Genomic DNA, 26552 nt, shown 5'->3' with positions numbered 1-26552 from the left:
GCCTGGGTGACAAAGTGAGACTCTGTCTAACAAAAAAAAAAAAAAAAAAAAAAAAATCTCCACTTAAGTAATTAATTACAAGCCACCAGCTAGTATGTTTAGTTTTGTTTTACAGTATTCTGGCACAGTACAATAACAGGCCCAGTTGTCCTGTCAATTCATTCTAACACAGTAGAAACAAAAGCCAGTCTGCCATTGCTTCTGTTACTACTATTACAAGTGAAAAGGAAAAAACATCCCCAGGTTCCTTGCTCCTTCTTTCATCTACCTTCCAATTCTCTTCCTTTCCTTCAGTGGTCCTTTCTACCCACTGTTCTCTCAGTCCCATTGCCCTGAATAGTTTATACTTTCACAATAAATCCCTCTAGAAACCTACCACTCCAAACTGAAGCATTCTTTTTTCTATTAACGTACGGACTTCACTAACAACTGATTTTAACAAAATAATCCGACATAACGTTTAGGTGTATTTTGGGCTTGTCTTTTTGGAAGTTTATAGTCTGCACTCACTTTTCCTTCCACATGTTTCAAATCTCTTCCCTCCACATTTTTTGTCACAGTTATAAGCTTCAAAATCCAAGGATGACCCATAAAATCTGGTATCTTCGAAGTGCGTCCTCCGAAATAAAGGACAGGAAAACACTAAGAGGGGTCACTAATTTAACAATAGGGTAATCAGAAGTCAAGCCCAAAGTGCATCAGCCTGTCCTAAAACTACAAACGATTTGTTTTGAAAGAAACTCAAAATGAATTGTGCCTTTGGATGTGAACAGATGATTTCTGGAATGAATGAAAAGCAAGAAAACAGTAACACAGTATCCTCTGAAAAAAGGTTTTTCTCCCCATCTTAAGCTTTTATACATCTTTTAACTTCGCATGTTCTGCATACATAATTTTAAATTAAGTGGCTTCCTTACTTAGTTAACGGTACCATTAAGACAACACTACGTATATTCCTCCACTTACACTCCAAACAACCCTTAAAAGGTTTCGGGGGAGAGCGGTAAAGAAACACACGGTTTGCGGAAAGGGAGAATGCCTGACTGGCACGTCAGGGAACCCCGCGGCCTCCGCCGTTGTGGGCATGCGCTGTACATGCCTCTGCCCGGGCAAAGAGGCGTGTCCGCGCCATTGAGTGACGCGGCCCGTTAAGTCGTAGCCCTTAAGTGAGCCCGGCTCGACTCCCTCCGTACCAGTTCTCAATCATCTCTTTGATAGCATTAGCTGGCCGCTGGATAACTTCCCCCGCCGCGATGCGGTTCACCACTGTCTCGTCCAGCCGCCGAATAACCCCTGCCACAAACGACATTTTGGCGCCAGAAGAGCCAAGGAAACGTCTAGATGCTCAACGGAAGTGCCTTCAGCCAATCACCTCAGTGCCTCGTGCTCACGTTCTTCCTTCAGCTGTAGCTTACGCCATCCAGCCCCACCCTTCAGCGGCAGCTATTGATTGGACAGCTTGAATGCCAGTCAAATTTCTCAACTCTGTGGGTTGCTGGGTCTCTTCGTCCCTCCCTCAAGCGGCTACTGCCCGCTACCTAGAAGGATATGCGCTTGCGCGTTAGAGAGATCACTGTCCGCTCTTCCTATTGGTTCGTTTTTAGGAGCTCGGGGACTAGGAAATATCCAGCCAATAGGAGCAGAGATGCTGGAACCGGGCTTGTGTGCCTCTGCTGAGGTGATCTGGCGCAGAGCGGAGGAGGTGCTTGGCGCTTCTCAGGCTCCTCCTCTCCCCTTGCGGCCTTTCTAACGTTGGCCCTGCTCTTGTGGCCTCCCGCAGAATGTGGATGACGCCCAAAAGAAGCAAGATGGAAGTCGACGAGGCTCTAGTTTTCCGGCCCGAGTGGACCCAGCGTTATTTGGTGGTGGAGCCTCCGGAGGGCGATGGGGCCCTGTGCCTGGTCTGTCGCCGCCTCATCGTAGCTACCCGCGAACGCGACGTCAGGCGCCACTACGAGGCTGAGCACGAATACTACGAGCGGTATGTGGCGGACGGCGAGCGCGCGGCCCTGGTGGAGCGTCTGCGTCAGGGCGACTTGCCCGTGGCCTCCTTCACTCCTGAAGAGAGAGCTGCTCGTGCAGGCCTCGGGCTCTGCCGCCTCTTGGCCTTGAAGGGTCGCGGCTGGGGTGAGGGGGACTTTGTATACCAGTGCATGGAGGTGTTGCTGAGAGAGGTACTGCCCGAGCATGTAAGCGTCCTGCAAGGCGTTGACTTATCTCCAGAGATCACAAGGCAGAGGATCCTGAGCATTGACAGGAATCTACGCAACCAGCTTTTTAACCGAGCCAGGGATTTTAAAGCCTATTCTCTTGCCTTGGACGACCAGGCTTTTGTGGCCTATGAGAACTACCTCCTGGTCTTTATCCGCGGTGTAGGCCCTGAGTTGGAGGTACAAGAAGATCTTCTGACCATAATCAACCTGACTCATCATTTCAGTGTTGGTGCGCTCATGTCGGCAATCCTAGAGGCCCTGCAGACAGCAGGGCTTAGCTTGCAGAGAATGGTTGGACTGACCACGACCCATACTTTGAGGATGATTGGTGAGAACTCAGGACTCGTCTCATACATGAGAGAAAAGGCCGTAAGCCCCAACTGTTGGAATGTCATTCATTATTCAGGATTTCTTCACTTGGAACTGTTGAGCTCCTATGATGTAGATGTTAATCAGATCATAAATACCATATCCGAATGGATAGTTTTGATTAAGACCAGAGGCGTTAGGCGACCTGAATTTCAGACTTTACTAACGGAATCTGAATCAGAGCATGGTGAAAGGGTTAATGGACGATGTCTGAACAATTGGCTTAGGAGAGGGAAAACTTTAAAACTAATATTCTCTCTAAGAAAAGAAATGGAAGCGTTCTTGGTTTCAGTAGGGGCAACAACAGTCCACTTCTCAGACAAACAATGGCTTTGTGACTTTGGCTTCTTGGTGGACATTATGGAACACCTTCGAGAACTCAGTGAAGAATTACGAGTTAGTAAAGTCTTTGCTGCTGCTGCCTTTGACCATATTTGTACTTTCGAAGTTAAGCTGAATTTATTTCAAAGACATATTGAGGAAAAAAATCTAACAGACTTTCCTGCCCTCAGAGAAGTTGTTGATGAGCTAAAACAGCAAAATAAGGAAGATCAAAAAATATTTGATCCTGATAGGTATCAAATGGTGATCTGTCGTCTCCAAAAAGAATTTGAGAGACATTTTAAGGACCTCAGGTTCATTAAAAAGGACTTAGAACTTTTTTCAAATCCATTTAACTTTAAACCTGAATATGCACCTATTTCAGTGAGGGTGGAGCTAACAAAACTTCAGGCAAACACTAATCTTTGGAATGAATACAGAATCAAAGACTTGGGGCAGTTTTATGCTGGATTGTCTGCTGAATCCTACCCAATTATCAAAGGGGTTGCCTGTAAGGTGGCATCCTTGTTTGATAGTAACCAAATCTGTGAAAAGGCTTTTTCATATTTGACTCGAAACCAACACACTTTGAGTCAGCCATTAACAGATGAGCATCTCCAAGCCCTGTTTCGGGTTGCCACAACTGAAATGGAGCCCGGTTGGGATGATCTTGTGAGAGAAAGAAATGAATCTAATCCATAAGGCTTTGTAGTACAAGATTGAAAAACTCAACAAGAATTTAATTCTAAAAGCAAAAACTGGTTTGAGTTTTCAAGTTTACTAATTTGGATTGTGAGAAAGTACCAAGTACCAGCCGTCCAAACTGATCACAATTAAAATTCTGACAGTTGCCTTTTTTTTCATCTCAAATGGCAGCATGGGACTGAAACATGAGAATGCCACCTTTTTTAAAACTTAGTTTAGTGACAAAGTCATTGTCTTTTATGATATAGTTAATTTTAAAGAGATTTAGTATTAATGTGAGTTGAATTTGCAGTCTGTTTTTTAGGTGTTCTGAAGATAAATGCCAAAAATTTCAGCTTTTATTTTAATGGAGTGTTAAAATTCTGATTCATATAGTCTTAAATTATCAACTCCTTAAATGTGCTTTTGAACCAATTTGCAGAAACTCACATAGCAAGTTCATAAGTTTCCAAAAAGGAAGCCCATACATAACAGTGGAGGTGTTTTGTCTAACTATCAAAATGTTTGAGACTTTTTTTTTAAACATTTCTGAGTTCGAAGGTAATATTGACAGATTTCTTCCCTCTTCCCTCCCCATCACCCACCTCAGTGATACCACATTACTGATAGAGGAAGTCATTAGAATCATTTTTAAGTTGCAATTTGGAGATAAGACTAATTATTGGGGGTTTTCCTTGGATTTTTTTTTTTTTAATAACTGCGGGCTATTTTATCAGCTTGCCTATTAAAGGACTATGGTAAGTATAGAATCTTAATGGTTGCCAGTTAGTAATTCTTTTTTTTTTTTTTTTACTGTAGACACAAGTTTGGCCCTATCAAAAACGATGAGGAAAAAAGATTGCACTCCAGGATTAGGAGGTGTGAGATATTTTAGCTTTTTTGTCTTATCTGCGTGGGTATTGCTGCTTTATTTTAAAAAATCCTGCCTACAGTAAACACTTTGTTTTAAAATGATACAGTATCAGATTTTGTTAGATGCTAGAAATGGATTTATTCTAAAATTTGGAACTGTTGTACACATTCTATATTTAAGATAGCACATAAGTAGAAATATTTAAAAGCAGTCTTATTCACAGATTGCAGTAATTCTGTATTTCTATTAAGATAATCTGCTTTGTGCCAAAACAGTAATTTCCAAACTTCTGTTCACCATGAAAAGGCAATCTTAAAGTTCATTATGTAAAACTAATTATAAACAGGACCCAATTTATATTCATAGATCCTCTCAAGTATTATACAATTTAAAAACTCATGTTCCAAAGTCCTGTCTTAACTATTGAAACACCTTAATCTGTGGTTACTAATCCAGCAAATTCAAGGAACCAGGCTATAACTAAGAATTTAGGTGGAATTGAGGTCTGGGCAATTAAAATAAATGGCATAAGAGCCTAAAAACCAAAGTTGTGCCAGTGGCTTTCAACTAGAGGCAGTAACCTGTCCTTCCAGAGGATGCTGAGAAATGTGTAGGGGCACTTTTTTGGTTGTCATATTTACTAGGGGCTTCTGTTGGCATTTAAGCCTAAAGACACTCACCCCTGCAGTGCATGGGACAGCCTGGCACAATGAAGAATTAGCCCTCCCAAAATGTAGATTATTTTATTTCAAGGGATAGGGCAGATTACCATTAGAAGCAAAAATAAAAGTACAAGCTGGGCAAACTGACAGAATACTAGATAGGAGAGACTAATTCCAACCTTCTAAATTTGGCTAGTAAAGTGCAATAAAGGCATTGATAAGTTCTGTTAGCTCACAATAGCACTTGTAAATCAGGAATTAATAATTGAATCAGATTTAAGGGCTCTGTCCTGTTATACATATTTAAGGCAGAAAAAAAGTTACATGTCGATTAGGTACTTATCAAGAATGGTCAAGCTGAGATTTTGGTTAATAGAGTAAGCTTACATATCTAGAGAAACAACATAGTGGAAAACCGAAAAAAAAACAGAAAAATCTATCGGTAATTTCCCAATAGCTTTGAATATTCACGGCAGAGCTTTATTACTTGAGAGAAAGACTGGAAGACCTGAAAGCCACTTCTGCTTTCTAACCCCAGTTCCTTAAATATTGAAATCTTGTACATTTTGTGAAATTCCAGTATGTTTTGCTTAAGGTGTTAATAAAATTAGTTTGCATCATGTAGTCATTGAGTGAGGGGGAGATATAAGCCAAGGATTTTAAATTGACCCTTAGCTGTACAGAATTTGCTATAAGCTAGTCTTGTTTGTAAAAAAAAAAAAGAAAAAGAAAAAGAAAAAAGTGTATTTTACTGTTTTCTGTATTAAGTAATTCTGTAACTGCATGGCAGTCTTTTTTTTTTTTAAATAAATATAGTTGTTACTGGTCCTGTTGTAGCAGTGAATATAGTTAAAATACGTACATTAAAAAAAAAATTCTTAGGTCCTTACCAGTTACTGTCCTATAGCTCATTCCTACTAGTTTTCTTGACAAATTTGTATTCCCAGTGTCCCGTATTGCCACTCAAATTGCTCTACTATGCTAAGTCCTTGTTAATAGTCTTACTCTCCTTGAAACACTTGAACACTTGATTACTCTAGCTTTGAGGAGATACCATCTCCAGGTGTGCTTTCTTAGTCTTTGCAGGCACCTCTTCCCTTCAATATCTGTTCTTCGTATTTTTTAAAAAAAATTTGTTTTAGACTGCCTTGTTCTGTGTCATCTCGCTAGCTGATCTCATTTCCTTCCATGGTTTCCTTACCATTTATATGCAAATGACTCAGATTCATATCTCCTTTCTAGATCTTCCCTAATTGATGTATCTAATTGCTAACAAATGCTCTTTGCTGTCTCAGGCACTACATGTCATTGATCTTGCCCCCAATCCTGCTCCTCCTCTCATGTTTCCTCTTTCACTAAATGGCATTACCACTACCAACCATTCTCCAATGCTACCATTTTAATTCAGGCCATCAACCTACCTAAATTATAGCAACAGCCTCCTTATTAGTCTCCCTGTTTTTTATTTTTATTCCTTTCTACACTACAACCAAATTGCTCCAAAAGACTTACTGATCATGTCACTGCATTGCTTTCACCATTGCTCTTAGGGTACAATACAAATTTATCTTCATCTTTAAGGTCTCAGTATGCCACTTCATCTAGGAAACCTTCATTGATGCCCTCTAGATTAGGTGCCCTTACTATCCATTCCCTATACACCCTGTTCTTTCCCAGACATACACTTGGCACACTTTATTGTTACTGCTTATTTATCACTGCTAGACTGTAAGCTTTGTAAGGGCAGGGACCATATAAGCCTTGTTCACTGTTATATCTCTAGTGCTTAGCACAATGCCTGGCATTTCAATAAATGTTTGGACAAACGAATATTTGTGTAGTGTTTTACAATTTTTGAAGCTTTTTCACAGTCTTATTTGACCTTCACAGTCATTCTGCCTTAGACTGTCCATTGGGTAACTTTTATCCACATATTACTAATTGAAAAATGAAGACAAGTTCTTTGTAACTAGGGACCTCATTGTTGTGTTCTCAGAATTTAGTGTAGTGCTTAGCATGTGACTTAAATATGTATTATGTGACTGTTAAACAAATTGTGGTTTTCTGTGTTGTATGAAAGGAGAGAAGGATAACAAATTGTGGTTTTCCCTGGTAAACACAGTAAGTAGTAAACTCAGGATTCAAAACCAGATATACACACCAAATCCACTATGTAATATTAAGTTTGCATATCCATGTATAGAATCTTATTTTTTTTTACCCTTTGTAAACAGTGTCATATATATATATATATATATTTTTTTTTTTTTTTTTAATTTCCAAAGGAACCTACATATAGAGGGAAAAGATTAGACAACTACTTAGTGAACTAAAACAATATGTTTTTACTAAATGTTACATTTAGTATTGGAAAAAGATAATGCCGCCTAAGAGTTAATAATCATTTTTCCTTTTGTAGGCATCAACACTAGGAGAAAATGGCATGCTATTTACTTGCTACTTTCCTTTACAGATGATTTTTGGCTCTTCTGGGATTTAAAAGTAAGTAAATTTAACAAAGTAGAAGACTGACTCAGCCCTTCTGGTCACTATATATTCAGTTCACTTGTTTTTACACCTGCAGAATGTCCTTATCACCCAAAGGGAGATGACCCAAAAGTGACATCTAGTTAATGTATACTTCTAAAGTTTGCTGTATTTCTTTGCCTTCTTGTTCCCATGCCTCTCTGAACTTAATTTCTGGGTAACTGAGGCTTTTCAGGCTTAGGTGGGAAAGCGACACCCTTAGTCTATTTCCTTAAGCCATTCTGACCAATTTATGGGATTAACTAGTATAATCTTAGTTGGAGTTTTAGTCTGAGGCATATTAAGTCATTCAGAGATCTTAACAGTAGGTGTCATAGTCATCCAGTGATTTGGTGCTTGCTGCAAAACTGGCTTTTTTTTTTTTTTTTTTTTTTTTTTTTTGAGGCAGGGTCTCACTTTGTCACCCAGGCTGGAGTGCAGAGGTACAATCTCAGCTCAATGCAATCTCTGCCTTCCTGGCTCAAGCAATTCTCCCACTGCAGCCTCCTAAGTAGCTGGGAATACAGGTATACACGAGTACACCCAGCTAATTTTTGTATTTATATGTGGAGACAGGGTCTTGCTGTATTGCCCAGGCTAGTCTCGAACTCCTGGACTCAAGCAGTCCGCCCGCCTCGGGCTCCCAAAATGTTGGTGTTATACTTGTGAGCCTCTGCACCCGGCAGCAAAACTGGCTTTTAATCAACCTTTTGGCTAAGGGATTTCTCTTTTTATTTATTTTTAAAAGGATTTCCCATTTTTATCTTTCTTTTTGATATTAAAATGTTGCCTCATCCTACCCAGTAAGTACTTGAATTTGAATTCTCTTCCTTTTCATTTTTGCCTGCAAACTGAGCAGTCTTTTCTGAGTTCATCTCTTTTCTGTACGTTTTGTCAAGTGCAGTGAACAGCAACTACAAAATATTTTGTTTTTCTGTCTTTTTCTTTAGTAAAGGGTAGATGATCTGCCTTTCAGGTTATCTCAAGGGGCAGTTTCACCTTTCCATAATATAAATTACCCTTGTGTAAGTTATTTCTTCCATCTTCTGATAGCAATTTCCTGAATGCCTGCCAGCTAACCATTAAGCCAGTGTTCAGTATTTTAGCATTTTAAAAAACAAGGGACCAATTTCTGTGTCAGCATGGGCTAGCTTGCCATTGAATAACAAAGGCAAAATCTCACTGTCTCACACAACTTTTCTATTGCAACTTGCCTAGGGACTTTGGTTTAGATCATAGGTTGGCCATGATCAAACTATGGTCCATGGGCAAAATCTGTCTAGCTCCTTGTTTATCTAAATAAAGTTTTACTGGAATATAGCCTTGTCCATTTATTTATTATCTGTGGCTACTTTGGTTCTACAATGGCAGAGCTGAGTAGTTGCTACAGAGTGTGTACATCTCACAAAACCTAAAATATTTATTCTGTGGCCCTTTACAGAAAAAGTTCACCAATTTGTGCTCTAAGTTGCCTTCATTCTGGGTCTCAGGCTGACAAAGCAGATACCATCAGGAGTGTGGGTGCTAACTTTGGGAAATGAAAAAAGAGTATGGCAAATCACTTAAGGACTCTTAAAGGACTTTCATTGGCCAAAGCAAATCACATAGCCACATTAAAGTTCTATGAGGAGTGTGATCCTTGCATATACCTGGGAGAAAAACCAGAAATATTTGGAAGACAACACCACTGATTAACATCTTCATTTATATGCTTTCTTCCAATATATTTTCAACTTGTTACTGAGGTAAAATTTAAAAGTGTACCGATATTAAGTGTACACCTCAGTGGGGTTTTTATATATGCCCTTGAATGCACCACCCAGGGCAAAATATAGAATATTTCTAGCACTTCAGTAGGTGTCCTTATGTTCCCCAGGCCCCCCACCAACCCCTTTTATCACCACGGATTAGTTTTGCCTGTTTTAAAACTTTATGTAAGTGAAATAATTATATGCACTTTTCCGTGTCTTGTTCAACATTGTATCTGTGAGAGTAATCCATGTTATATGTAGTAGCAGTTCATGTTTTACTTCCGTGTAGTATTCCATTGTGTGACTACATCACAACTTACCCATTCTACCGTTGATAGAAATTTAGGTTGTTTCCAGCTTGTGGTCATTATGAATAAAGTTACTATGAAAATGATCACATCTGTCTTTCAGTGAGCATGTGCACCCATTCTTGGCATACTCTTTGGTATGTACCCTGCTTCTATATTTTCCTCGTATAGTTTATTCTCTACATAGCATTCAGAGTGATCCTTATTTTAAAATATAAATTAGGCCAGGCACGGTGGCTCACACTTGTAATCCCAGCACTTTGGGAAGCCGAAGCAGGTGCATCACCTAAGGTCAGGAGTTCGAGACCAACCTGGCCAATATGGTGGAACCCCATCTCTACTAAAAATACAAAAATTAGCCAGGTGTGGTGGTGCATGCCTGTAATCCCAGCTACTCAGGAGGCTGAGACAGGAGAATCGCTCCAACCCAGGAGGCGGAGGTTGCAGTGAGCTGAGATCATGCCACTGCACTCCAGCCTGGGCGACAGAGCAAGGCTCCATCTCAAGCAAAACAAAATAGGTGTGTATGTGTGTATATTCATATAAATCAGACCATACCACTTGTCTGCTCAAAATCACCAATGGCTTTGTATCACAATCAGACTAAAGTCCAATGTCTATCATGGCCTACAAGACCCTGCATAATCTGCACCCACACATACTCTGCACACATACCCTTTTTCTTCCTACCATCTTACCTCATATCCTTTATCCCTTTCCCTGTTCCTTCTCACTCTCCTCTGTACTAGACATGGTGCTTGTAAACTTGGGAATCAAAATTAATGATGTGGCCTTTTCCTTAAAAGAGATTGTAATCTAAGTAGATAGTTTTGACATAAGCTATAACACTGGTTTATGTTAAATCAGTTACCCCAATTTATACTGATGTTTAACTCCTGGAAGGGATTTAGAAATTAAAATGCAAAATCTTGACAAATTTGAGGAACGTGTAAGATCTTGCCTCCTAATTCTACTAATTCTAAATTAGAGTTTACCAATTTTTGTTTTTTTTTTTTGAGTCTCGCTCTGTCACCCAGATTGGAGTTCAGTGGCGAGATCTCGACTCATTGAAACCTCTGCCTCCTGCGTTCATCTTCTACTTCAGCCTCTCAAGTAGCTGGGACTACAGACGCGCACCACCACGCCTGACTGATTTTTTGTATTTTTAGTAGAGATGGAGTTTCACCATGTTGGCCAGGCTGGTCTTGAACTCCTGATCTCAAGTGATCTACCCGCCTTGGCCTCCCAAAGTGCTGGGATTCCAGGCATGAGCCACCATGCCCAGCCTGAGTTTACCAATTTGGTTATGACATTCATAATTGTTCACTTTTATGGGAGCAGAGGGTGAAGGGAGTTGGGAAAGCAGTGGAATAAATCAGTAAGTACTGATATTAAGTCCAAAATAGCACAGTCATAAGGGATCTCCTTAAATGTTTTACCCTTATTGGTATATTATTGGTTGTTCTAACTGAAATCAGTTAATAACTGAACTCTCCACATTTTTTACAACTTTCATATACAATTGAAGTACAAGAAACTGCACGTATTTAAAGTAGAAAATTTGATTGGTTTTGACATAAATGTGTGAAACCATCACAATCAAGAGCGCTAATCCCATCATGAGGGCTCCACATTTATGAACTAGTTGCCTGCAAAGGCCCCACCTCGAAATACTGTTGGATGTTAGAATTTCAACATATGAATGGGGGTGTGGGAGACACAAACATTCAGTCCATAGCAGGAAAATATAGGGATGTCTCAGAGCCACCATTGTCTACTTTCCTCTCTGTGTCTGCTTTCTTATCACTTCGCCTGCCGGCCAGCCTTTATGCACTGCATTGGTGTCTATCACCACCTTTAGTGCTGCTGACCAACTGACCTAATCTCATGTGCCAATTCTGTATTCCTGAGTGGGGACATGTGATCCAGTCTTTGGTGTTGTCTTTCCTGAGGCCTGACATATACCTGTAGTGAAGTAAGTGGTGGCTATGAAGGGGAGAATATCATAATGTATTTGGAAGGGCTTTCTGGTTGTAAGAAAGGAACTTGCGCTAGCTTAAGGGGGAGGAATAATTGAATGATTAGAGAAATACAGAAGTATCTCATGGAAACCACATGAGGGAATGAAATTCAGTGGTCCTTCAATAATTATTTGATGAAAACCTGCTAGGGCCAGGCACTGATCTAGGCACTGGAGATTCAGCAGTAAAGCAAGTGGTATTTCCTACCATGATGGTTGTCTGTGGTCCGTTTGCACATCCGCTTCATTCTCTCTGAACAGTAGCTTCACCTGCTCATTTTTCTTCAAGGGAGAACATAGTTGTGACTAGCAAGATACTTTTTCCTAAAAGGATCCATAATACATAGCTACAGGCCCCCAGGCCTGTGGTTGGGATGGGTTGAGGTTGGAGACTTTATAGGAGGATATGAACTGACAGGCACACCAAAAGTCGTCTTACTCAAAGCTATCCAATGAGTTTATTGCCTCCCAATTATTGGAGTTCTCACTGAACCCTCTGAGTCAGAATTTGTGGAACTGAGTATTAAAGGGTTCATAGAAAGATAATTTATTCCAACTTCTTTGCAATGTAAAGAAATTGGGCCCCAGAGAGGTTGTTAAAGTTATCTTGAATTATGTAGCAGAACCAGGAAGAAAAAGCAGTTTTTTGAACTGTTGCAGTACTTTTCTCATTCTGTCATTGCTGTCATTACCTGACTGCCTTCATGCCTCCATTTCTTTTAAGAAACTTTTTTTGGTGGAAGACCTCAGAATCTTCATGGTATTTTCTTTGGTTCTGACTAGCAATGGCTAAGACAGGTTATCTCTCAGTGCTTATACAGAAATCCTTTAGGAATCTGGAATTCTATTAGATTATCAATATGTTAGATATATAATAAATATTAGAAACATTTTATATTTTGTGTGTATTCTGAACTGTTTAAAAAGCACAAATATTACCTGTTTCTAGAGGATTTGAAAAAATTTATCTGAAAAGAATGGAACTAGCTGGGCACAGTGGTGCATGCCTGTAATCCCAGCCACTCAGGAGGCTGATGTGAGAGGATCACTTAAGCCCAGGAGTTCAAGACCAGCCTGGGTGACAGAGCAACACCCTTATTTCTAAAGGAATGGGACTGGCCAGAGCAATTAGAAAAGAAAAATTTAAAAAGGGCATCAACATTGAAAAGGAAAGGCCGGGCACGGTGGCTCACACATGTAACACCAGCACTTTGGGAGGCTGAGGCAGGTGGGTCACCTGAAGTCGGGAGTTCAAGATCAGCCTGGCCATCATGGTGAAACCCCATCTCTACTAAAAATACAAAAGTTAGCCAGGCATGGTGGCGGGCGCCTGTAATCCCAGCTACTCCTGAGGCTGAGTCAGGAGAATCACTTGAATCCAGGAGGCAGAAGTTGCAGTAAACCGAAATGGCACCACTGCACTGCAGCCTGGGTGACAGAGCGAGACTCCATCTCAAAAAAAGAAAAAAATGGAAAAGGAAGAAGTCAAATTAGACTTGTTCACAGATGACATGATCTTATATTTAGAAAAACCTAAAGACCTCACCAAAAAAAAAAAAAAAAAAAAACTGATAAATGAATTTAGTAAAATTGCAAGATACAAAAAACAGTAATATTTATATACACCAAGAGAGAAAAATTTGGGAAAAAAAATGCAGTCCCAATTACAATAGCTGCAGATACCTGGGATCATTTTAACCAAAGAAGTGAAAGCTATAAAGCATAAAAGAAGTTGAGGAGGACACACACACACAAAAGAGATTCCATGTTCATGGACTGGAAGAATTACTATTGTTAAAATGATAGCTGAATGCGATGGCTCGCACCTGTAATCCCAGCACATTGGGAAGCCAAAGTGGGAGGGTCACTAGCAGCCTGGGCAACATAGTGAGACCCTGTCTCTATAAAAAATTAAAAAAAAAAAAAAAGTTGTGGTGGTATGCACGTGCAGTCCCAGCCACTTGAGGGGCTGAAAGTGGGAGGATCACTTGAGCCCAGTGAAGGTCAAGGCTACAGTGAACCATGATCATAAAGTGAGCCATGATCACACCATTGCATTCTAGACTGGGTGACAGAGTGAAGATCCCGTCTCAAATAAAATGGCAATTCTACTCAATGCAGCTTACCAATTCAATGCAAAACCTGTGAAAATACCAATGACATTCTTCACAGAAATAGAAAAAAAATCCTTAAATTTATGTGGAACTAGAAAAGACCCCTAATAGACAAAACAATCCTGAGCAAAAATAATAAAGCTGAAGGCATTTCACTACCTGACTTCAAAATTTACTGCAAAGCTGTAGTAACCAAATTAGCATGGTACTGGCATAAAAATAGAGACATAGACCAATGGAACAGAATAGAGAACTCATGTAAATCCACCCAGCCAACTCATCTTTGACAAAGGTACCAAGAATATACAATGGGAAAAAGACAGTCTCTTCAATAAGTGTTACTGGGAAAACTGGATAACTATATGCAGAAGAAATAAACTATCTCTCACCATACAAAAAAAAAAATCACATCAAAATTGATTAAAGACCTAAGTCTGGGCTAGGCACGGTTGCTCACACCTGTAATCCCAGCACTTTGGGACGCTGAGGCGGGCAGATCACGATGTCAGGAGTTCGAGACCAGCCTGGCCAGCATGGTGAAAACCCATCTCTACTGAAAATACAAAAAATTATCCAGGCATGATGGCGTACACCTGTAGTCCCAGCTACTCAGGAGGCTGAGGCAGGAGAATGGCGTGAACCCACAGGCTGTGGTTGCAGTGAGCCGAGATCACACCATTGGACTCCAGCCTGGGCAACAGGGCAAGATTCCGTCTTAAAGAAAAAAAAAAGACTTTAATGTGAAACTGTTAGAAGAAACTGGAGACAGTTTCTTCTTCAGGACAGTGATCTGGGCAAATTTTTTTTTGTGTAAGACCTCAACGGCACAGGCAACCAAAGCGAAAGTAGACAAGTGAGCTTACATCAAGCTAAGAAGCGGCACAGCAAAGAAAACAATCAACAGACTAAAGAGACAACCCACAGAATAGGAGAAAATATTTGCAAACTACCCATCTAACAAGGAGTTAGTGACCAGAATATTCAAGGAGCTCAAACAAATAGAAAAAAAAATCCAATTTAAAAATGGACAAAAGATCTGAATAGACAGTTCTCAAAAGAAGACACACAAATGGCCAACAGGTACATGAAGAAGTGCTCAACATCACTAATCGTTAGATAAATGCAAATCAAAACTACAATGAGATGTCAGCTTACCCCAGTTAAAATGGCTTTTATCAAAACAACAGGCAATAACGGATGCTGGTGAGGATGTGGAGAAAGGGGAACCCTTGTACACTGTTGGGAATGTAAATTAGTACAGTCACTATGGAGAACAGTATGGCGTTTCTTCAAAAAACTAAAACTAGAACTACCATATGATCCAGCAATTCCACTACTGAGTGTATATCCAAAAGAAAGAAAATCTATATACGAAAGAGGTATCTGCACTCTCATGTTTGTTGCAGCACTACTCACAATAGCTCAAATATGGAATCAAAGTACTCATCAACGGATGAATAGGTAAAGAAAATGTGGATATGGGCCAGGCACGGTGGCTCACGCCTGTAATCCCAGAACTTTGGGAGGCCAAGGTAGGCAGATCACAAGGTCAGGAGATTGAGACCATCCTGGCTAACACGGTGAAACCCCATCTCTACTAAAAATACAAAAAACAAAAACAAAACAAAACAAAACAAAAAAAACTAGCCGGGCGTTGTGGCGGGCGCCTGTAGTCCCAGCTACTCGGGAGGCTGAGGCAGGAGAATGGCGTGAACCCAGGAGGCAGAGCTTGCAGTGAGCTGAGATGGAACCACTGCACTCCAGCCTGGGCAACAGAGTGAGACTCCATCTCAAAAAAAAAAAAAAAAAAAAAAAAAAAAGAAAAGGAAAAAGAAAATGTGTATGTGGTACATATACAAAATAGAATATTATTCAGCCATAAAAATGAAATCCTGTCATTTGTAGCAACATGGAATTAAAGGTCATCATGCTAAATGAAATAAGTCAAGCACAGAAAGACAAATATCACATGCTCTTACTCATATGTGGAAACTAAAAAATTGGATCTCATGAAGATAGAGAGTAGATTTATGGTTACCAGAGGCCAGGAAAGGTATCAGGAGGAGACGAGGAAGAGAAGTTGATCAACTGATACAAATATATGGTTTTATAGAAGAAATATGACCTAGTGTTTGATAATTTACAGTAATCTTGTACATTTCAAAGTAGCTAGAAGAGAATAGCTTGGATGTTTCCAGTGTAAAGAAAAATATTTAAGGTGATGGATGTCCCAAGTACACCAATTTGAACTTTATTAATCACATGTACTCCAAATCTATGTATACCTATTATACATCAGTAAAATAATTTTTTTTTTTGAGACGGAGTCTTGCTCTGTCGCCCGGGCTGGAGTGCAGTGGCATGATCTTGGCTCACTGCAAGCTCCGCCTCCCGGGTTCACGCCATTCTCCTGTCTCAGCCTCCCGAGTATCTGGGACTACAGGTGTCCGCCACCACGCCCGACTAATTTTTTGTATTTTTAGTAGAGATGGGGTTTCACCGTGTTAGCCAGGATGGTCTCGATCTCCTGACCTCGTGATCCACCTGCCTTGGCCTCCCAAAGTGCTGGGATTATAGGCGTGAGCCACCGCACCCGGCCAATAATTCATTTTTTAAGAAAGAATGAGGATGGTGTCACTTTAGGTTTTTTTTTTTTCGGTTTATTTTGGTTTGGTTTTTTTGAGACAGGGTCTTGCTCTGTCACCCAGGCTGTGCAGTGGGATAATCACAACTCACTGCAGCCTTGACCTCCAGGTTCAAGTGATCCTCCCACCACAGCCTCCTTAGTAGCTGGAACTACAGGCACACTCTACCACACCTGGCTAATTTTAATGGTTTTTTTTGGTGGAGATGGGGTTTTTGCCATGTTGCCTAGGCTGGTCTTGAACTCCTGAGCTCAAATGATCCTTTCGCCCCCAACCTCCCAAAGTGCTGGGATTACAGGTGTCAGCCACCGCACCCAGCTTCACTTTAGGTAGTTCTTTGACAACTTTTCCATTTCTTCTATCTTACACATATTGAATTAATTTCAATTTTAACAAATTTTCCTAGGGAGTTTTTCATTAAGGTTTTCAAATTTATTGAGTTATTTTTTAGCATTTTTGTTTTCTCTGTATCTCAGGTTATGCTCCCTCTCTCATGGGCTTTCTCTTTTTCTTAATTAGGCTCACCACAGATTATTTTTGTCTTTTTAAAATAATTTGTTCCTGCATTTATATATTATTATTATTATTTCCTTCCTTCCTCTCTTCTTTCCTTCCTGACAGGGTCTCCCTCTGTCACCCAGGCTGGAGTGCAGTGGTGCAAACACGGCACACTGCAGCTTCAGGATCCTGGGCTCAGGTGATCCTCCCCTGCAGCTGGGTCTACAGGCACACACCTCCATGTCTGGCTGATTTTAAATTTTTTGTAGAGATGGGGTCTTCCTATATTGCCCAGGCTGTTCTCCAACTCCTAGGCTCAAGCAATCCTCCTGCCTTGGCCTCCTAAATTGCTGGGATTACAGGCATGAGCCACCACACCCAGCCTATATATCAGTATTATTATTTCCTATTTCATTGGCTTCTGCTTTTTAAAATTAATTCTTCCTATTTTGTTATTTTTTCATTATTTTTCCATATCCTTGAATTGAGTATTTTTATACCTTGTTTAATAACTAATGTATCTTTATTGTACATCAAACGCATTATAAATATAAATTTCTAAAACCTATATTATGCCTTTTATTGCCTTTTTTTTTTAATTGCTAAAAAGGCAATGAGGGTTTATTGAGTCCCCAAACACTGGCTCTTTAAACCACTCCAACAACTGCTGTGAAGGTCACTGTGCAGAGACCCTGGGTAGGGGAGGCTGGAGCCAGGTGAGATGTGACAGGTCACAGATGGCTCTCAGGCCACCTACCTTCAGTGCCTTTTGTTTCAGGTTCTATCCAGAAGCCCTGGGGCCTGTCTCTTGCCTCTTCTGAGACACCCTTGGGGGGCCTGGGGAAGGGAAGGCCAGTCGTGTGGTTTCCCTCTTTCAGCCTAGCAACGCCCAAATCCTTTTCCTCTACCTGGCTCCACTTGTCCCCAAATGCTATTCCCAAATTCTAAATAGCAAAATTCCTGGGTTTCCCCTTACCATCTCAGAGTCACTTATGGCTGGAATGTGGGACAAACTCTTCTACCAGAAGGACCAGGACGGTTGCTGCAGCTCAAAGGTGGGGATACTGGTGACATTGACTGGGATGGAAATGATGGCCCATGGCAGCCCAGGCTGTTCCAGGGAGCGGCGGATCATGTAGCCTCTCGGCTGAGAAGAAAGAGGGCGGAGATGTCAGCTGTGCGCTGGGTACTGTCCTGGATCATCGCCACATAGAAGCTGTCATTGTCAACCGCATTGTCAGAGATGATCACGGCCCGCCCGCCATGCTCTTGGACCACCCGAGTCTTGGAGAGGAGGGAGCAGCCCCCACTCTCCACCAGAGCGATCTGATCCTGGATGAAGAAACCTGCTGAGTTCCCCGCAGGCCTCTGGAGGTTCAGCAGGGACAAGGTGAATCTGCTCATACCTTGTGTGAAAGATACCACCGAAGTCCTTGGCAGGTGTGGCTGTGAAGATGTATCGAATGTCCCCAGGACTCAGCACTTGAAAGTACAAATAATCATGGATACGGAAGCTGTGGGAAGCCAGAGCACGAGACAACACCAGCCCGCGGCGCCGGGGACCATCTCCAGCGCCCGGCCCGGCGCCGCGTTTCCTCCCGCCGCCCAGCCGCGTGTCGCTCGCCGAACTTTAGCCTGACAGCTGCCTTGAATTATTTGACTGGGCCTGGCACGGTGGCTCACGCCTATAATCCCAGCACTTTGGGAGGCCGAGGCGGGTGGATTACCTGAGGTCAGGAGTTCAAGACCAGCCTGGCCAACATGGTGAAACCCCGTCTCTACTAAAAATACAAAAAAAATTAGCCGGGCATGGTGGCACACCCCTGTAATCCCAGCTACTCGGGAGGCTGAGGCAGGAGAATTGCTTGAGCCCGGGAGGCAGGGGTTGCAGTGAGTCGAGATCTTGCCACTGCACTCCAGCCTGGCCGACAGAACGAGACTCTGTCTCAAAAAAAAAAAAAAAAAAAGAATTCTTATTTGACTGATGATGTAGATGCTGTGCTGTGCCATGTGCCACTGTGCCCTTCTTCAGCACTGAAGGTCTTATTTTTATCTGTAAAAACAATATAAATAATTACAATCTTACATAATTACAGTACCATTATCACACCTAATAATAATTCTTTGGTAAAAACTAATGCCTAGCCCATATTCAGATTTCCCTATTTGTTTTCAAAAATTACTTTTTACAATCGATTTCTTCAAATCTAGATCCAAACAAGGTCCACACATCATACTTGGCTATTGTGTCTCTTAAATTTCATTCAATCCAGAGGAGTCCCTTTGCCTACTTCCCATTTTTTTCCATGCTATTGTCTTGACCAAGAAACCAGCTCAGTTTTGTAGAACGTGGCCCACTCTAGATTTATCTGTTTTCTATCTTTTTGTGCTGTTGAATTTGTTCCTCTGCTCTCCATATTTCATCCAATCGTAAAGGTAATTCTAAAGGCTTGATTAGATTCAGGTTTAACTGTGTTGGCTACTGAAAAGGTGGTGCTATGTACTTCTTATTGCTTTACATCAGAATCACAGACTATCTGGTCAGCCCTGTTTTAGTAATGCCGAGATTGGTCAGTGGTTTCAGGTGGTTACAGCCCAATCTTGCCATTGACAGTTTCCGTATAAGTGTTTCACCTGATATTTTTCATCCGTTGGTCATTGTTGTGTGGGTCTGTTGTTTCATTAGGACTTAAAATATAGTTACTTTTCTAACTTTATCATTCCCTCTACATTTATTAGCTGAAAGTTTTCTGTAAGATGGAACTTTTTCTAACTACAACTATTTGGTTACCTTGAAATATAGTGTGAAGCAAGCATGCAAAGGAGTCACTGACAAGATCAATGAGGAAATTTATTTTACTTTACTGCTGAATCTTCAGTGCCCAAACCAGTGCCTGGCCCCAGGGGGACTTCATTAAAAACTTTTTGGCCAGGCATAGTGGCTCACACCTGGGAGGCCGAGGCGGGAGGATTGTCTGAGCTCAGGAGTTGGAGAACAGCTTGGGCAACATGGCGAGACCCCATCTCTACAAAATGGAAAAAAGGAAAATTAGCTGGGCATGGTGGTGCACACCTATGGCCCTGGCTACTTGGGAGGCTGAGGTGGGAGTTTTGCTTGAGCTCAGGAGTTGGAGACCAGCCTGGGCAATATAGTGAGACTCCATCTCTACAAAACATTTAAAATCAGCCGAGTGTGGAGGCACACACCTGTAGTCCAAGCCACTTGGGAGGCTGAGGCAGGAGAATTGCTTAAGCCCAGGAGTTCGAGGGTGCAGTGAGCTGTGATTATGCCACTGTACTTCAGCCTGAGTGACAGAGCAAGACTCTGTCTCAGAAAAAAAAAAAAAAAAAAAATTGTTGAAGGCTTCTTTCCCTTTAGTTACTAATTTTCAGAGTTAGGAGTTAGCGTTTCTCTCCTCTTTTTTACTTGTGGGCTTTTAAATAAAACCTTTTATTTATAAACTTGTGGACTTTTATCTTCTTATTTATTTTGGTTTGCAGTCATTATTCTTTTTAGTGCTTATTGCTTATGTTGCCTCATCTTCGACTGGTGAGAGCTTGTTTTTTAATTTTTTTTTAAGGTATGAGGTCTCACTCTGTTGCCCAGGCTGGGGTGCAGTGGCTATTCACAGGCATGATCATAGTGCACCACAGCCTCAAGTGATCTTCCTGTCTCAGCCTCCCAAGATAGCTGGGACTACAGGCATGTGCCACCACACCTGATTTAAATGTACTTTTAACTTATGATATTTTCAACTTATGATGGGTTTATTAGGATGTAACCCCACCATAAGTCAAGGAGCATTTGTAGTTATCTGGTATCTAGCCCTGGGAATGATTAGGACAGAGGAACATTGCCCTCTGGTGTGGAAGAGCCAGGTAAAGGAAGTGGTTTCGAGTATGGGCTCTGGATTGGTTGGTTTGCATAGGAATGGCATGCTTACAGGGGAGTGGTTTGATATTTCTAGGAATTAGCTAGTCCTAGGAGGGGAAGTCTCTTAGGTCAAAGAGGCACCTGATGCTAGAACATCAAGAAGACAGAAAGTAAGGAAATATAGTTAATACACATGGTGCCTGCCATTTCTGAGCCCATGATTTCCTGGCAGGGAAACAGGCAAGTCTCAGCTCAGGTGTAGCTGACCATACTTGCAGATGTTCAGAGGACTCATTTCAGGAGCTTCCTATTAATGGGTCACTGGCTCTTTTTTAAGCATGAGCATGTCAAGGCTACCAGGTGACTTACTGGAGAATTCAGTCTTGGCTTTCGTGCTTGGCTTGGGTTTCTAGGGTTCCCATGTAACCAGGAAAGCCCGCCAGCCCACTAATACTGTCGGATTAAGTACTACTCACACATAGCACCTGGTTGAGTCCCCTCTCATGGATCACATGCACCACAAACACAAATAAAAGCTTCAGCTTCCTTTTATGAAAGGAAAATAATTTGTTAGAATATGAAGCGAATCGTCTGAATGGTAAGTGATAGTGAGGGTTCTCTTATGGCCTATTGATTGTGACCTTTATCTGCTGCTCCTTCACCAACTATGCTTTATTGTTATCCTATCCCTTGAGCACAGGCTGAAAGACTGGCCATTAGTTATCTAACCTTATTCATCAGGCAGCCTACAAAACACCATTCTTAGTTGGCAGTTCCAAATAGATCTTTGTTTGTCCCTGATCTTATAGCTGCTATAGAGAAGGTATATCTTTGTCCATCTGCTACCAAATGTTAATCATTATTAAAGCTTGTGGTGGGTACCTGGAGATCTCTCATCTTTTGTGTGTGTTTGAAAATTCCATATTAAAAAGGTTCGAAAAATGAATAAAGTTTACATCCAGTAGGATGGCTACCACCAACAAAACAGAAAATAAGTGTTGGTGAGGATATGGTGAAACTGGAACACTCATGTTCTCTTAGTGGGAACATAAAACGGTGCAGCCACTATAGAAAACAGTATGGCAGTCACTCATATTAAAAATAGAATTACATATAATCCAGCATTTCAACTTCTGGGTGTATACACAAAAAAGTGAAAGCAAGGACTTAAACATGTTCGCGGCAGCATTATTCACAATAGACAAAAGGCGGAAGCAACCCAAATGTTCATTGACAGATGAATTCGTTAATAAAATTTGGTATGTACATACAATGGAATATTATGTTGTAGCATATATCAAAATGTCTTTCCTTTTAAAAGCTGAGGGCACTATCCTAAGTGAAATAAGTCAGTCACAAAAAGACAAATACTGTTTGATTCCACCTATATAAGGTTATGTGCAGTAGTCAAATTCAGAAAGACAGAAAGTAGAATGGTGGTTGCCAGGGGCTGGGGGAGGGGGTAATGGAGATTTTTTTTTTAATTCTTTTTTCAAAATTTACTTTTTACTTTTTTCTTTTGTTAAAAAAAATTTTACTCTTAACACCACTCAATGAGAGATTACTGTTTAATAGATACAGAGTTCCAGTTTTGGGGTTTTTTGTTTGCTTGTTTGTTTGTTTTAGATAGGGCCTTGCTTTGTCACCCAGGGAGAGTACAATGGCACGCTCAAAGCTCACTGCAGCCTTGAACTCCTGGGCTCAAGTGACCCTCCCACCTCAGCTTCCTGAGTAGCTGGTACTACAGACGTGTATCACTATACTTGGCTATTTTTATTTTATTTTATTTCATTTCATTTATTTATTTTTTTTGAGATGGAGTCTCGCTCTGTCGCCCAGGCTGGAGTGCAGTGGCATGATCTCGGCTCACTGCAAGCTCCACCTCACGGGTTCACGCCATTCACCTGCCTCAGCCTCCTGAGTAGCTGGGACTACAGGCGCCCGCCACTACTCCCAGCTAATTTTTTTTTATTTTTAGTAGAGACGGGGTTTCACCGTGTTAGCCAGGATGGTCTCAATCTCCTGACCTCGTGATCTGCCTGCCTCAGCCTCCCAAAGTGCTGGGATTACAGGCATGAGCCACCGCGCCTGGCTATTTTATTTTTCTGAGATAGAGTCTCACTCTGTTGCCCAGGCTGTAGTGCAGTGGCACGATCTCGGCTCACTGCAACCTCCGCCTCCCAGGTTCAAACGATTCTCCTGCTGCAGCCTCCAGAGTAACCTGGACTACAGGCACACGCCACCATACCCAGCTAATTTTTTGTATTTTTAGTACAGATGGGGTTTCACCATGTTGGGCAGGCTGGTCTTGAACTCCTGAGCTCAGGCAATCTGCCCGCCATGGCCTCCCAAAGTGCTGGGATTACAGGCATGAGCCATCGCGCCTGGTCTATTTTTATTTTGTTTTTATAGAGACGGTGTCTCACTATATTGCCCCAGCTGGTCTCAAACTCCTGGGCTGAAGCGATCCTCCTGCTTCGGCCTCTCAAAGTGCTGAGATTACAGTTGTGAGCCACCGCACCTGGTTCAGAGTTCCAGTTTTGCAAGATAAAAATAATTCTGCAGATGGATGGTGGTGATGGTTGTGCAACAATGTGAATGTGCTTCATACCACTGCACTGTACAGTTAAAAACAGTTAAGACGGTTCATTTTATGTTATGTGTATTTTATCACAATTTTAAATAAAAGAATCAAGTTTAAGTACTCTGTAAAATTAAGCATAAACCTATACCATACCTCAATAATTTCACTCCTAGGTATTTACACAAAAAAATCAAAACATATGTCCACAAAAATGATCATCGTTCAAGAATGTTCATAGCAGCTTTATTCATTATAATCCAAAACTGGGAACAAACCAAATGTCTGTCAACAGGAAATGGGTAAACAAAATAGGCTCTATCCATACAATAGAGTACTAATCTGGAAGAAACGACTGATACACATAACAATATGGATAAATGTTAAAAACATTATTCTGAGGAAAATAAACCAGACACAAAAGGAAATATACTGGTTTTATGAAGATCAACAGCAGAAGAATCAAAACAATGGTGATATAATCAGAGCAGTGAGGGTTGGGAGTGGAGATGGGAAGGCAGGGAGGCCAAGGGTTGGGGCATGGGGGCGTGAACTGCTACTGACAGAAGGAACTTTCTGGGTCGATGTATTTTTTTGTTGTTGTTGTTTGTTTTTTTGAGACGGAGTCTCTCTCTGTTGCCCAGGCTGGAGTGCAGTGGTGCTATCTTGGCTCAATGCAACCTCTGCCTCCCGGGTTCAAGCGATTTTCCTGCCTCAACCTCCTGAGTAGCTGGGACTACAGGCACGTGCCACCACGCCTGGCTAATTTTTTGTATTTTTAGTAGACAGCCAGGATGGTCTCGATCTCCTGACCTCATGATCCACCTGCCTTGGCCTCCCAAAGTGCTAGGATTACAGGCATGAGCCACTGCGCCCGGCTGATGTAAGTATTTATATCTTGACTGAGGTGTTGGTTCCACAGGTATACATATTTGCCAAAACTCATCAAACTGTATACTTAAGGTCTGTGAACTTACTATATGTTCTTTATACCTCAATATAATTAGTATTTAAAAAAAGAGAAAGTCCTCTCCCTGCTCTCCCCTCTTCCCCTGGGGTCAATGAAGCAAGTATGAAAAAACTAATGTGGTTTTGATATTATTCTGTGTTCTGTGATGCATATCATTTATAAAACAACAGAAGTTCATTTCTTGTGAACAGTTTGCTTATAATAAACCAAGGGCAACAGGTCACTGCTGACTGGCCTAGCTCCCTTAGCCAGCATCACAGATGACTAAGAGGGAAGTGAGAGATAGCAAGTGTAAGCTTCGTGCAGCATGACAGTATCAAACAGGAGCAAGAGACAGTTCAGGAAGGTGGGGGCATAGCTCATGAGGAAGGTTGCTTGGTGAGCGGCAGGCCTCTGCATTATCTTTGGTATCAGTGAAGAGCTGGTTTCCTTGGCAACAGGGGCCTACTTAATGAATGGTGCCTGCCAGGCAGCAGGCATGGACATGTCCATAGCAAGTGTACAATAGTGAAAGAAGATCTCTTCACCAAATATTCCCTTTTAGTCTACATACTCAGATCTGTTGATGGTTTAAGAACAATCAGAGAATGCTGAAAGACATAATAAAAAGCTTCAGTGCCATTACCCACTTCTCTTCTCCCCCATTCCTAGTAACAACCCCTTGTAACCTTTTATCCTTCTCCTCCTCCCCCTCCTTCTCCACTCCTCCCACTCCTTCTCTCCTCCTCCTCCACCCCCCCCCCCCGCCCACTCTCCCTCCCTCCCTCCCTTCCTTCCTTCCTTTCTTCTTCATTTTTAAAAATTTTTTTTGAGATGGTCTCACTCTGTTGGCTCACTGTAGCTTCCACCTTCTGGGCTCAACTGATTCTCCTGCCTCAGCCTCTGAAGTAGCTGGAAATACAGGCATTCACCACCACACCCGGCTAATTTTTCTGTTTTTTTGTAGCGATGAGGTCTCACTACGTTGCTTAGGCTGGTCTCAAACTCCGGGACTCAAATGATCTGCCTGCCTCTGCCTGCCAAAGTGCTGGGATTACAGGCCTGAGCCACCATGCCCAGCCTCCTTTTCTTTCATTAGTTATTTTGGTTTCATATATATTTCTGTATATTGCTAATTCTTAATTTATCAACTGTAGCCATTGTCTACTTATTGCTTATGATTAATAAGGATTTAACTAATTAATACCACCCCATTTCTCCTTTTCTTCTTTTTACCATGACTTTTGTTGTATCATTGGTTTTCTTTCCATTGATTACTTTTATACATTTAGATTCTGTTCTTAAACTATTTGTTTTTAATTCTGTCAATTTTCACTAATGTCTCTTGACTTTTTTCCCCTACCCTTGCCTCCATCTCTTTTCCTACTTCTACCTTCTGGTTTCTGTGAGCTTCACTTTGATATTTACATTGTTGAGGTTGAAAATTTACATTCTGTTCAGAAATCATACCTGAACCCCCATCCTTTGTCTGTAGGTTGATGAGTTGATGACACAAATTTAAAATTACTAAAAATATTAAATTGTTATGACATTATGTTTTCCTCTATAATTATGTCATCACCCTAGACCTCTCAAAGGACAATATTCCTAGAAAATTCTATGATGGGCCAGGTGCGGTGGCTCACGCCTATAATCCCAGCACTTTGGGAGGCTGAGGTTGGCAGATCACTTGAGTTGGGGAGTTCAAGACCAGCCTGACAAACAGGGTGAAACCCTGTCTCTACTAAAAAATACAAAAATTAGCCAGGTGTTGTGGCGGGCACCTGTAATCCCAGCTGCTTGGGACGCTGAGGCATGAGAATCACTTGACCCCGGGAGGCAGAGGTTGCAGTGAACTGAGATCACCACTGCACTCCAGCCTGGGCGACAGAGTGATACCCTGTCTCAAAAAAAAAAAAAAAAAAAAAAAAAAAAAAAGAAAATTGCATGATGGATTCTCTTTTCTTAAAGAACCACAGTTGCCCAAATTCATACCACATTTGTTTATTTCAAGTTTGGATCATAACTTTCCTGTCTTAGAATTTTTATAATTTTTCCCTCATCAGGAGAAGCAAAAGCCTTCTTCATGAAAGCACTGATATCTATTAGTTCCTTACTCTAAAATTGTTCAGGGTCTATTCTAGAAGTCTTAAGAATATCTTT

The 26552-nt window shown here is 41.3% G+C and overlaps 2 protein-coding genes and 1 pseudogene across 21 annotated transcripts in view; 1 reads left to right on the top strand and 2 right to left on the bottom strand.

Moving 5' to 3' along the window:
- Positions 1-2003, bottom strand: part of MLH1 (mutL homolog 1) — a 75257-nt gene extending 73254 nt beyond the window's left edge. For 5 of the 19 annotated variants that reach the window (XM_063805544.1, XM_063805553.1, XM_063805541.1 and 2 more), the window contains exon 1: positions 1194-1330. Coding sequence is in view for 3 of the 19 variants with exons in the window: in XM_001170433.5 (XP_001170433.1) it covers positions 1194-1309 (116 nt within the window). In the remaining 16 variants the exon portion in view is untranslated. Of the gene's footprint in view, positions 1-966 lie in introns of all 19 variants that reach the window. The other 14 variants (XM_063805545.1, XM_063805547.1, XM_063805554.1 and 11 more) reach the window with 8 other exon arrangements.
- Positions 1695-24323, top strand: EPM2AIP1 (EPM2A interacting protein 1). 2 transcript variants are annotated; one of them, XR_010155149.1, is made up of 3 exons: positions 4383-4466; positions 7543-7625; positions 24223-24323. XR_010155149.1 is itself a non-coding variant. In XM_063805575.1 (2 exons), exon 1 carries the CDS (start codon positions 1782-1784, stop codon positions 3603-3605), a length of 1824 nt encoding a protein of 607 aa, XP_063661645.1. In that variant the 5' UTR covers positions 1695-1781; the 3' UTR covers positions 3606-4466; positions 7597-8969. The 2 variants fall into 2 exon arrangements, 1 of the variants encoding a protein (XP_063661645.1); XM_063805575.1 differs by lacking the exon at positions 24223-24323 and having other exon boundaries at positions 1695-4466; positions 7597-8969.
- LOC104005500 (protease-associated domain-containing protein 1-like) lies at positions 17889-18603 on the bottom strand (annotated as a pseudogene).
- Positions 24324-26552: the final 2229 nt, after the last annotated feature.

The sequence above is a fragment of the Pan troglodytes genome, chromosome 2 (genome assembly GCF_028858775.2).
Source record: "Pan troglodytes isolate AG18354 chromosome 2, NHGRI_mPanTro3-v2.0_pri, whole genome shotgun sequence".
In the NCBI taxonomy this organism is placed as follows: Eukaryota; Metazoa; Chordata; class Mammalia; order Primates; family Hominidae; genus Pan; species Pan troglodytes.
This window is presented reverse-complemented; position numbering and strand designations above follow the sequence as displayed.

Bases quoted from the DNA above. Each gene is read 5' to 3' on its own strand.
- EPM2AIP1 (XM_063805575.1), top strand. From the start codon at position 1,782: ATGTGGATGACGCCCAAAAGAAGCAAGATGGAAGTCGACGAGGCTCTA.